Source organism: Engraulis encrasicolus, chromosome 11 (assembly GCF_034702125.1).
Source record: "Engraulis encrasicolus isolate BLACKSEA-1 chromosome 11, IST_EnEncr_1.0, whole genome shotgun sequence".
NCBI classification, from domain to species: domain Eukaryota; kingdom Metazoa; phylum Chordata; class Actinopteri; order Clupeiformes; family Engraulidae; genus Engraulis; species Engraulis encrasicolus.
The window spans coordinates 7267122-7279621 of NC_085867.1; the positions used below are offsets into that span (position 1 = coordinate 7267122).

General features: G+C 43.4%; 1 protein-coding gene across 1 annotated transcript in view; it reads right to left on the reverse strand.

Annotated features, from left to right (window-relative positions):
• Positions 1-12500, reverse strand: part of LOC134457845 (unconventional myosin-XVIIIb-like) — a 137482-nt gene that overhangs the window by 86047 nt on the left and 38935 nt on the right. The window contains exons 12-16 of the mRNA XM_063209824.1: positions 7305-7368; positions 4874-5018; positions 3738-3908; positions 677-767; positions 1-35 (exon numbers count right to left, since the gene is read on the reverse strand). The exon at positions 1-35 is cut by the window's left edge and continues 158 nt beyond it. Of these exons, the coding sequence (XP_063065894.1) occupies positions 1-35; positions 677-767; positions 3738-3908; positions 4874-5018; positions 7305-7368 (506 nt within the window). The remainder of the gene's footprint in view (positions 36-676; positions 768-3737; positions 3909-4873; positions 5019-7304; positions 7369-12500) is intronic.

Consider the following 12500-nt stretch of genomic DNA (forward strand, 5'->3'; position numbering starts at 1 on the left):
CCGACGCCAGCGTCAGCTGCTGGGAGCACAGAGCCCTAGGCAGAGGAGGGGGATACGTATTAGGGGTGTGTGTGTGTGTGTGTGTGTGTGTGTGTGTGTGTGTGTGTGTGTGTGTGTGTGTGTGTGTGTGTGTGTGTGTGTGTGTGTGTGTGTGTGTGTGTGTGTGTGTGTGTGCGTCAACTGCTGGGAGAACAAGGCCCTGAGGAGAGGAGAGGGAAGGAGTTAAGTCGCATCAGGAAAGGGGGCATCAGACTTGTAGCCCAAAGGTTGCCGGTTCGACTCCAGACACGGTGGGGGGAATAATTAACCAGTGCTCTCCCCCATCCTCCTCCATGACTGAGGTACCCTGAGCATGGTACCGTCCTGCCGCACTGCTCCCTTGGGGCGCCATTGAGGGCTGCCCCCTTGCACGTATGAGGCAGAAATGCAATTTCGTTGTGTGCACTGTGCAGTGTTCACTTGTGTGCTGTGGAGTGCTGTGTCACAATGACAGTGGGAGGGGGGGGGACGCATTAGGGGTGTGCAAATAAATCATCATGACAATGCATCGCGATACTTGTTTTCACGATATACTGCATAGATTCATGGCATTCATGGTTGTGTGAGCGTGTGCATATTTGTTTTGTATTTGTTTGCTTGTGTGTGTGCGTGTGTGTTTGTGTGTGTGTGTGTGTACCTGTTGATGAGCGAGACCACGGTGGTGAAGACCTCCTCATACAGCCCTGAGGCCATCCCCTCCAGACACTGAGTAGCACTCAACTTCTGACCTGCAGAGATACTGTAGTTTCATAGACTATCTCGCAGAAGCTCAAGCTCTGTTGTCATCTTCTCATTTGCAATCAGGGGACCATTCCATCAACTGCGTTAACCCCAAATCCAAGTTCAAGTCGGTAAACTGCGCTATTTTTAGAAACTGATCCGTTCCATCAGTCTTGCTAACCTGAAACTCAGCTGAGTTGCCAAGGTAATTTGTGCTCCAACTCTAACCTAGTAGCTCCCAGGTTTAACACCAGGCTAAATGAATCAGTGATGCAAAAAAAATGAACCTGTAGGAAACAGTGTCACAACGGGTACGTTCCGCTTAATTCCCGCCATCATTTACGAGATCAAAGCGAACCAGTCACTCTATTTTAATAGTCTATGATGTGATAATGCCAGTAAAAACTACAATACTAACCATTGTCTTTCATTTCGGGGGATTTCTTGATAATCAGCACATTTTTAAAAACTTTTATATAACATGATATTGAACAATTCCTTTCAAGGAGACAAAGACGTGAATGACCCAGTGGGCAGGTGCGCTGCGTAATGTGTGGTCGCCCCGGGTTCAAGTCTTGCATGGCGATATGTTATAGAAATGAAAACTTGATAACATACTTGTCTATTCTCTCCTTTGATGTTGCTTTGTGGCTGGCTTCATTTGCTATCAAGCAATAGGCCCACAGTTAAATGTAGACCTTTAGGCTACATTTTATAGTAGGGGTCATTTCACATGAAATCAGACGCTTTGGGACCCGACCGATCCGGATTTCAATCATACTTGGTGTGCCTTTTTAGTAGCAAGGTAGCACCCCAGAACTGCATTGGTTTGAATCTGACACTAATATTAAGGGAGAAACAGACTAGGAAAGGTTCACATGTGAGGGTAGGACACTATACATTCAGCCTTGAATATATCAGTCAGTGTTAGTCACAAAAAGATGCCTGTGGTGTTGTTTGAAAGCTCTTTTCTGGCTCTACATATTACACAATCAGCTTGGAATACAACAACTCTCAGAATATGAATTATGATAAATTGAAAAATTAAAAAATGAATATCTAAAAAAACTATATTTTAAAATGGCCAGTTCCTTGTCCAAACGTAGCCGGCAATGTCATTAGCAACACCTCAAATGCTGGTGTTCGGTTCTTTATTCATTTCAGAGAGAATTTGACTCACAAATATGGCATCATACAGACCACTTACTAATAATATGGTAATACCATAGTAGCATCACATGACAAAACAAAAACAAAACAAAAATGGTCAGTTTCCATGGTCCCAGGTTTCAGAAACTAAGGCAGATGTCCATTTATACACACCAAATGATGATATGTGAATGTTTGAACATTCCTTCTCTGTGTACCTGTGTCATCTTCCCTTTATCGTACTTTAAAGAGATAATCAATGGCTACACTCTCATTTTGTACTCTACCAGTGCATTTGAAGCAGCAGCTGTGTCTTTTGTAGATAATGTATAAGTACGTCCCGTTGCAGTTAGGTTCCACTACCAGAGGCACATCCTGATGATCCATGACAAGTATATCTTAGTCTTAGTCCTAGTCTGTTTCTCCCTTAATATTAGTGTCAGATTCAAACCAATGCAGTTCTGGGGTGCTACCTTGCTACTAAAAAGGCACACCAAGTATGATTGAAATCCGGGTCGGTCGGGTCCCAAAGTGTCTGATTTCACGTGAAATGACCCAGTAGACCTATTAGGCAATCAAAAAACGTCTTCACAACCACCTTGCAGACGCCGACGATTGGAGTTTGCATTGCAATGATTCAACAAATTATCTCTGCCTAACATTTTACCTAGCCGATGCTTCATCATAAAACAAATTCTTCTGAAAGGTAACATTAAAACACCTCAGGTGATGCAAGCATTTTATTTCTACATTGAAATGATAGCATCCGAGGTACGGACGAGGTTCTCCCTTTGATGATTGCATTATGATCTGTCATTGCGCATGATGGGGATTGAAAGCGGGCCTCTCAATCAGAGTGCGGTTGCGTTACCGCTCACCTACAGATGCTCGCATTTCATCTCTGATAAAGACTTGATTTGACAAGGCATGCCCCAGTCTACAAGATGATCGCATTTTCGACAATCCTTTATATGGACTTCCCCTGTACAACATACACGAGCACAAAGCCAGCTTTGATGAGCGAGGCTGAAGTGAAACTAGCCAAGGCGCAGCTGATCTTCAGTGGTGGAACGGCGTCAGCCTCAAGTTTAAGCTGCCGTTAGTTGAAACTCGGCTTTTGCGCGTAAGCGCCGCTGAATTCAGCGCCAATGATGGAATGGTCCCAAGGATGGTGAATGAAGAACAGTCCCCCAAAAGTTATTGTGACTAGGCTGACAGCGGGGGAAACTTAATTGTTATCTCTGCAGAGAAGGGGCGTCAGAAAAACGCGAAGCCACAACCACAGACTGAGGACGGAGTCCACATACTGTATTGGAAAGCACTCACTGGCCATGTTTACATAATGTTTTTAATTCCGAATGACTAATTCAGAATTAAATATTTCTGTCGCGTTTACATGGCACGTTCATTTAATTCTCAAAAGAAATGTCTTCATGAGTTCATTCATTGACGAAGTTAAGCACCCAGTGTAAAGTGTAAGAAGACAAGGTGTTGAGCGCGCTTCCTGATCTTTCTACGTTCATTTAATTCCAAATTGTGAAGTGTTTACATGTAATATATCTGAAAAGAAAATAAAGGTCCGCAACACTGTTAAATGCTCCCAAATATTTAATGGTACTAAATTTAAAGTGCCATTAAATATTTGGGAGCATTTAACAGTGTTGCGGACCTTTATTTTCTTTTCAGTTATCTATCATGTTTGGTCCAGCACCTGTGCCACTGATGTGCGCTCATTCTTTGACTTTCTACATGTAATATATAACATAAATGTAGTTAATTCTGAATTCAATGTCTCATGTAAACGAGGCTAGTGTCCCTGTCCCACTCACCATCCTCCTGTTCGTCGGCTGACTGTCGCACTCCACTGCCCCCGGTGGCCCTCTGCAGCAGCTGCCTGAGGTGGTGTTTGAAGACGGCCGTGTGCAGGTCCTCTCCCTCGCAGCCCAGTACGGAGCTGGCCACCTGGGCACTGTCGAAGCTCAGGAACTGCTTACGGCCCACTGCAGACACGGACACACACACACACGCGCACGCACGCACGCAGGCACGCACACACACACACACATACACACACATAAATATATGGACACACCAACACACGTACACATACATATAGGGACACACACACATACACATAAACACACTCACGGACAAACGAAAGTCCACGCACATACCTGTACAGTAAGCAGACACACACACACACACACACACACACACACAAACACACACACACAAATATATGGACAATTACGTGCACACTCACATACATACAGGGACACACACTCATACACATAAACACAGATGGATAAACGAACATCCACACACATACAGTAAGCACACGCACACACACACACACACACACAAAATGATGAAAACATCTCCTCACACATCTCCTAAACACATCATAATAGTTCTAACAAGCTAAGGTAGACACACAAACACATACACAACAGAAGCCAAAAGCACATGATCGCACAAACACACACACAAAAACACACACGCACGCGCACACACACACACACACACACACACACACACACACACACACACACACGCACAGAAAGATGAATGCACTCTCATACACAAGCACACACACTAGGCTCCTATCCGCTCCTTTGCAGATGCCTGCTGCCCCTAAGTGGTATATTGCTACTAGTGCATGCCAGCTAGCCCGTATTGCTTACACACACACACATGCAGGCACGCGCACACACACACACACACACACACACACACACACACACACACACACACACACGCACACACGCGTGCAGAGTACACACACACTACACTACCTTTGCAGATGCCTGCTGCCCCTAAGCGGTATATTGCTGCTAGTGCATGCCAGCTAGCCCGTACTCACACACACACACACTCACACACACACTCACACACACACTCACTCTCACACACACACACACACTCACACACACACTCACTCTCACACACACACACACTGCTGTACCTTTGCAGATGCCTGCTGCCCCTAAGTGGTATATTCCTGCCAGTACGTGCCAGATGGCGCGCTGCTCGCTGGGGGTGATGCCCAGCGTATCCATGGCAGCCACCAGCCGCCCGAAGCCCACCACCATCCTCTGCTTCTCCTCCACCTGAGGGCACGGTGCAAAGGTGAAAAGTGAAAGGTCACAGAACCTACAGGTGAAGCTAAGGACAGACATGTACAGGTATACAGTAATACGGTAGTAGCATAGCCCACCACTATATTCTGCAAGAGGGCAAAGGGCAAAGGGCAAAGGTGAAAGGTCACAGAACGCACCGGTGAAGCTCAGGGGCCTATACTAAGAAGCTGGTTCAGGAGTAAGCAGGTGAATTTAAGAGGTAAATCACCTAATAGAAGAGCCTCATTTTAGAATATTCAATTTATCCAAATTTGTATATCGGTAATTTTCGAAGAGCAGTAGACTTAACAGATAACATTTGTTGCTTTTTTCACCACTTTTTCTCACCACTTATTTTCACCTCTTACTCTCTTATTCTGATGATAAGAGTTTATGCTATAGGACCTGAAACTTCCGAGGGGAAGATACCGCACACTCTTGCCCATCCAGTGCTGAACTTTATTAAACAAACAACGTTTCGGTCAGTGTGGCCTTTCTCATGTTTCTGTGTATGTGTGTAGTACGTAAATGTCCAACTAATATGTCACTATGAAATGGAGAGTTAAGTCTCCAAATAAACTTTTGAACTTCCCACTGTGCTCTGAGATGCAAAAATGTCTTCATGCAGCCCAACAGACGCCCAATATTCACTCCCTCGTACTGTAACGAACACTAATACATCAATTGCAACTCAGTGCATTGACATCCACAACACAGCTCAGCACCATAAATAAGACTTTGCTAAATCCACACACTCCCAGATTTTCAACCATATGTAACCAGGGATAATAGCAAGAAAGCGGATCCATAAAAACGTATTTCGACCAAGCAGTGGTACATACTGTAGCTTTTATTTGAGATATTAAAGGCATAGTGTCATGATAGTCTAGCCATACATTTTCTCATATCTACTCCTTGGTCTGGTTTGCACTAGACTGTGAGCAGGGCCGGATTAATGCACAGGCTAGATGTGGCTGCAGCCTAGGGGCCCCCCACCTGCCAGGGGGCCCCTGATTAGCCAAAAGGGGAAAACTGAAGAATTGTGACAAAATGCTAAATTGGAAAAAAAACAGCTGTTGTGTTCTGTGCTGTTGTGTATGACACTGTCTATATAACTTTGTTGCAGAATTTGCCTTCTAGGGGGCCCACAGCAACCTGTAGCCTAGGGGCCCCAGGCCATCTTAATCTGGCCCTGACTGTGCGCTCAGGCCCCCACCTAAAGTGCTTGTTCACAGGAAAGCTGCTGAGCTCAGCACTTTTCCCCACAGTATAGCAGATAAAGCTTCCTGGAACATTAAATTAAAGCAGCAGCAGTGAATGTGTTTATGCTAGAAGAGGAATGTGATGGGAGTTTTACACCACACTGTCAGTCAGATTTAGTGAAGATCTTCCATTCTCTTCAGAACAGACTGTTCACCCTCTCAAGCTCTCTATTTTACTCCAGCATACACACACACACACACACACACACACACACACACACACACACACACACACACACACCTTTCCACACATATCAAACTCCCTAACACCTCAGCAAATTCACCTGGAATACAATCAGGCCTCTAAATGAACACCAGTCAACCAGCCAAATGCTGGAGACATTTTAATTTGGTTGGTAGCAAAGACCAACTTACCTATTAGTCAGTATGTGTTTGGCTAGTAAGATTAACATCTACTAGTATAGCCATTTTGGCTGGTGATGGAAAAAAAGGTTCACTTAGAGCCCTGAATACAATACGTGACACTTGAAGAAACTCTGAGTTGGTTCCCGGCCTGTAATTGAATGTTCTTAAGTGGTTCGGTTAAGAGGCCCGGTTAACAAGCCTCGTTAGCAGCCTTTGCTACTTCGTTAGCAGCCCCCATAATGCCTCTGCATACCGAAGGCCTTCTTCCCATTCCTTCATTCATCCCAACCACAGCTGTTTTGTTGTTGCACCATGGTTAGATGGATATTCATTTTTGTGCATTTGTATGCCCTTATCAGAGGAAGGGCTTTTGGCATCAAGTTGTAGACGTGTTCAATACTTCAAAAGAAAGAAGTTTACCGCACTCTTATTTAACTTTTTACCCGTTTATTCAGAGAGAACAACACGTTTTGCTTCTGTGCGTCTGTCTGAGCGAACCTGATGACGCAGATAGGCGAAACGCGTTGTTCGCTCTGAATAAACAACCAAAAAGGTCAACTTCTTTCTTTTAAAGATTGAATACTCCTGCGTTTAACAGCAGCTACAAGCTGTGCCTGGATCTTTGAGGTGTTGTAGACGTGTTCATTACCTTGGTTGGGCACGTGATTCCAAAGGAGTTGACCTCGCCCGTCTGATGAAGCTGCAGCTCTGTCCTGTACGTGACATTAAAGGAACAGTTCAGTCAATTTCAATATGCTGTTGTATCAGAGATTCTTTAAGTATAGAGATATGCCAACATAATAGGTTTCTATGGGCACCTAACATGACCAGGTTCCGGTCTGCCTAAAGGGGCGTGTCATAATGCTCCTAGCATTGAATAGAACAGTCCTCAGGTCTGCCTAGGTCTGCCTAAAGGGGGATTTCCCCTCCAATAATAGAACCCGGAAACAATGGGCCAATGGAACCTCTCTCTCTCTACTCTCTCTGGTTGCATTGCTCACGTGACCCTTGACTTGTCAGTACCCGGTGATGCCACATTTTTCGGCCAAGCCCTTTCTGAGATATGAGCTGTTCTAATGGGGGCAGCGTTTGTTTAATGTTGTTTTTAAATGAACATAGGCCTACTCCAAATATTTTCCCAAAAAGTACAGCTGTTTGCTAGTTGCCTGCTGATGTTGTATAAGATTTTGGATGTTTTTGGGAATAAATAAAAATGTTTTTTTTTACATGTAAACAAAGCGCTGCCCCCATTACAATTACCAAGATCTTGAAAAAGGCTGAAGAAGGAAAAAATAAAAAACTCAGTTACTGACAAGTCCAGGGTAGTGTGAGCATTACAACTGCATGTTGAAATTGACTGAACTGGTCCTTTAAAGGAACAGTCCACCATTTTTTTATTTTCACATATTTGCAGTATTTCCAAGCATAATTCATGAACGTGCACATCATTTTTTGTCTGTGTTTGCATTGCTTCAGGTTTAACAGCATAGCCAAATTAAGTGTAGCAAAGCAAGTCTATGGGAACAAACAAAACATTTTCAAATGTACTTATAAACCATTTTAAAATTAATGTAAAATTGACCAAAGTCCCAATTTTCTCTATGCTATATCTCTCCCTCTGTCTCTCCTTCTCTCTCTTTCTCTCTCTCTCTCTCTCTCTCCCTCTGTCTCTCCTTCTCTCTCTTTCTCTCTCTCTCTCTCTCTCTCTCTCTCTCGCTCCCAATCTCTCGCTCGCTCTCACTCTCTCTGTTGCTCACACTCACATACGCTGACACGCTATGCATGCACCCAGTGATCATAGTGATCATAAACCATAGTTTTAATATGAGTTCTCATGACTTTGAGTATCATGAAAAGCGCTTTATAAAACGTATGTGTTACTATTATTAAGCGGGCTTGCGGAGCAAGGACCATGCAGAGCATGGCCCTTGCAGAGCATGGCCCTTGCAGAGCAAGGCCCGATTCTAGTAATCTCTAAGTCCTGTTTCTTATTATTATTAAGCGGGCTTGCGGAGCAAGGACCATGCAGAGCATGGCCCTTGCAGAGCAAGGCCCGATTATAGTAATCTCTAAGTCCTGTTTCTTTATTTATTAAGCGGGCTTGCGGAGCAAGGACCATGCAGAGCATGGCCCTTGCAGAGCAAGGCCCGATTATAGTAATCTCTAAGTCCTGTTTCTTGGTTCTCTTGTGCAGGGGCAGCAAAAATAGAAAATGGATCTCCTCCTAGGCCTTTCGAGATAGAGACACCGTTCAAACACTAAAACGACCGGCTCGGCTTGGAGATCGCGTATAGTTATAGGCTTCTCCGTGTCTCTTGTCGTTTTCCCGTTTTTGGCGATTTTGTTAAAGCCTGGGTCCCCATTGAAAACAGTGGTGGAACCTCCATGAACCAAAGTTCCGCCACTCTAAAGATTAGAGTGTAGGAGGCTTTTTCGGTCATAAAACATCAACACTTTCACCTAGAAGTTTAGTTGGCGCGTTTTTAGCGAGCTCTATGGGATGTCTCCAAATTGTCAAAGTTTCATCTCCCAACTCCCAATACTTTTTAAATGGCAGGTTTGTAAAAAAAACAGGCCTAGGTCTATGGAGAATCCCAGTCTTTCCAAAAATGCATTTTTCAAGAGATCAGCGCATGTCCCACACGGAGGTCCATTTGTGCCTGAACCCTTTAACCTATAAACTTCATTCAAAGACTGTTAGAGAGATCACAAGCATGACTCCGATCTGTGAAAAGGACACGTGCCAACTCCTTTTAGTTTTTTTACAACGATGTTGTAAAGACAAAAAACTCATTCTCATTCTCTCCCCTGTCTAGAGCTCAATACTAACTGTCTTTCAGTCAATCACAACAGGTGCAGCCAATGAAGTGTTCCATTTCAACTGTCACTGTCTCAAGATTCTATTCTTAACGAGCAGGTGCGAGGAACCATTCTAGAAGTATATTGTTCAGCTCTGCATTGCAATGTCATATAGTCTTGCTGGACTGTGCATGACAGCTAGCTGCTTGGCTTAGTGGTAATGCATGCTGCTGGGTTAGAGATATGGAGGTTGAGGGTTCGAAGCCCACCTGAAGCTGTGTTGATTTTCAAAATTATATCATATGCAGTGTTCCTTGGCCAACTTAAAATGCCATGTATGTCATTTATTATCAATGGCAAATGTGCTGGATTAGAGATATGGAGGTTGAGAGTTCGAATCCCACTTGAAGCGATGCTGATTTTCAAAATCATATGCAGTGTTCCTTAGCCAAGTTAAAATACCATGTATGTCATTAAGTATCGATGGCAAATGTGCTGAATTACAGATATGGAGGTTGGGGGTTCGAACCCCAGTCGAAGCCATGTTGATTTTCAAAATTATATCATATGCAGCGTTCCTTGGCCGACTTAAAATGCCATGTATGTCATTTAGTATGAATGGCAAATGTGCTGAATTACAGATATGGAGTTTGGGGGTTCGAACCCCAGTCGAAGCCATGTTGATTTTCAAAATTATATCATATGCAGTGTTCCTTGGCCAACTTAAAATGCCATGTATGTCAATTAGTATGGATGGCAAATGTGCTGAATTACAGATATTGAGGTTGGGGGTTCGAACCCCAGTCAAAGCCATGTTGATTTTCAAAATTATATCATATGCAGTGTTCCTTGGCCAACTTAAAATGCCATGTATGTCAATTAGTATGGATGGCAAATGTGCTGAATTACAGATATTGAGGTTGGGGGTTCGAACCCCAGTCAAAGCCATGTTGATTTTCAAAATTATATCATATGCAGTGTTCCTTGGCCAACTTAAAATGCCATGTACAGTGCCCTCCATAATTATTGGCACCCCTGGTTGAGATGTGTTTTTTAGCTTCCAATTATTTATTTATTTTTCTAAATAATATGGGACCTTAATGGAAAAAAAGAGAAAAATCCAACCTTTAATACAAGTGCATTTATTCAGTGGGGAAAAAATCCCACATAAAGAAATAATTATTTGACATCAAATAATGTGTGTCACAATTATTAGCACCCCTGGTGTTAATATTTTGTACAACCCCCTTTTGCCAACAAAACAGCTCCTAATCTTCTCCTACAATGTTTCACAACATGGGAAAAGACAGAAAGAGGGATCTTCAGCCATTCCTCTTTGCAGAATCTCTCTAAATCATCCAGAGACCTGGGTCCTCTCCTCTGTACTCTCCTCTTCAGCTCACCCCACAGGTTCTCAATGGGGTTGAGGTCAGGGGACTGAGATGGCCATGGGAGGAGCTTGATTTTGTGTCTGGTGAACCATTTCTGTGTAGATTTGGCCATATGTTTAGGGTCATTGTCTTGCTGAAAGACCCAGTGACGACCCAGCTTCAGCTTTCGGGCAGAGGGCAACAGATTTTGATTTAAAATGTCCTGGTATTTCAAAGCATTCATGATGCCATGCACCCTAACAAGGTTCCCAGGGCCTTTGGAAGCGAAACAGCCCCACAGCATCACTGACCCACCCCCATACTTCACAATGGGTATGAGGTGCTTTTCAGCATGCGCATCTTTCGTGGTACGCCAGACCCACTTAGAGTGTTTGTTGCCAAAAAGCTCAATCTTGGTCTCATCTGACCAAAGCACACGGTCCCAGTTGAAGCCCCAATACCACTTGGCGAACTCCAGACGCTTGCGTTTATGATTGTGAGTGAGGAAAGAATTTCTCCGTGCATGCCTCCCAAACAGCTTGTTGGCATGTAGACAGCGCCTGATGGTTGATTTGGAGACTTTGTGACCCCAGGATGCTACCATTTGTTGTAATTCTGTAACAGTGAGCTTTGGAGATCTTTTGATTTCTCTTACCATCCTCCTCACTGTGCGTGGTGGCAAAATAAACTTGGGTCCTCTTCCAGGCTTGTTTACCACTGTTCCAGTTGTTTTGAACTTCTTAATTATTCCTCTCACAGTGGATATGGGCAGCTGCAGTTGAGTGGCAATCTTCTTGTAGCCTCTGCCTGACCTGTGAAGGTCGACGCACATCTGCCTCACTTGTATGCTGTGTTCCTTTGTCTTTCCCATGTTTAAGAGTGGATAAGAGAAATGGCCTCAGTGTCACGTCATATTTATACCCCAGGGAAACAGGAAGTGATGAATTACTAATTAAATGTTCCTACATACTCTGGTAAACTTTGTAAACTACTGTAGAAATGACAGAAATGCTTCAATTATATTTATTTCCTGGGAATTGTTAAGGGTGCCAATAATTGTGGAACAGGTGATTTAATGAAAAATAATTATTTTTTAGTCAGGGATTTTTTTATTTTCTTACAATTCATTTGAGTTGAAGGCTACATTTTCCTACAATTTTCAGTGTGACAGTATTCTTCTGCAATAAACACTGAATTTATTTTAAGGCTTTTAACAAATCTCAACCAGGGGTGCCAATAATTATGGAGGGCACTGTATGTCATTTAGTATGCATGGCAAATGTGCTGAATTACAGATATGGAGGTTGGGGGTTCGAACCCCAGTCAAAGCCATGTTGATTTTCAAAATTATATCATATGCAGTGTTCCTTAGCCAACTTCAAATATCATGTATTGTATGTCATTTAATATCAATCGCAAAGGGGCTGTATTACAGATATGGAGGTTGTGAGTTCGAATCCCGCTCGAAGCCATGTTGATTTTCAAAATTATATCATATGCAGTGTTCCTTAGCCAACTTAAAATACCATGTATGTCATTTAGTATATCCCCAAAACGCAGCGCTACAACACTTTCAAGATGGCTGAATCCAAGATGGCTGAATTGTTTGGCCCATAACTTCTGACTGGGTGGATGGAGTTTTTCCAAGATTTCTTTTAGCTTTGTTTTCTCAATAG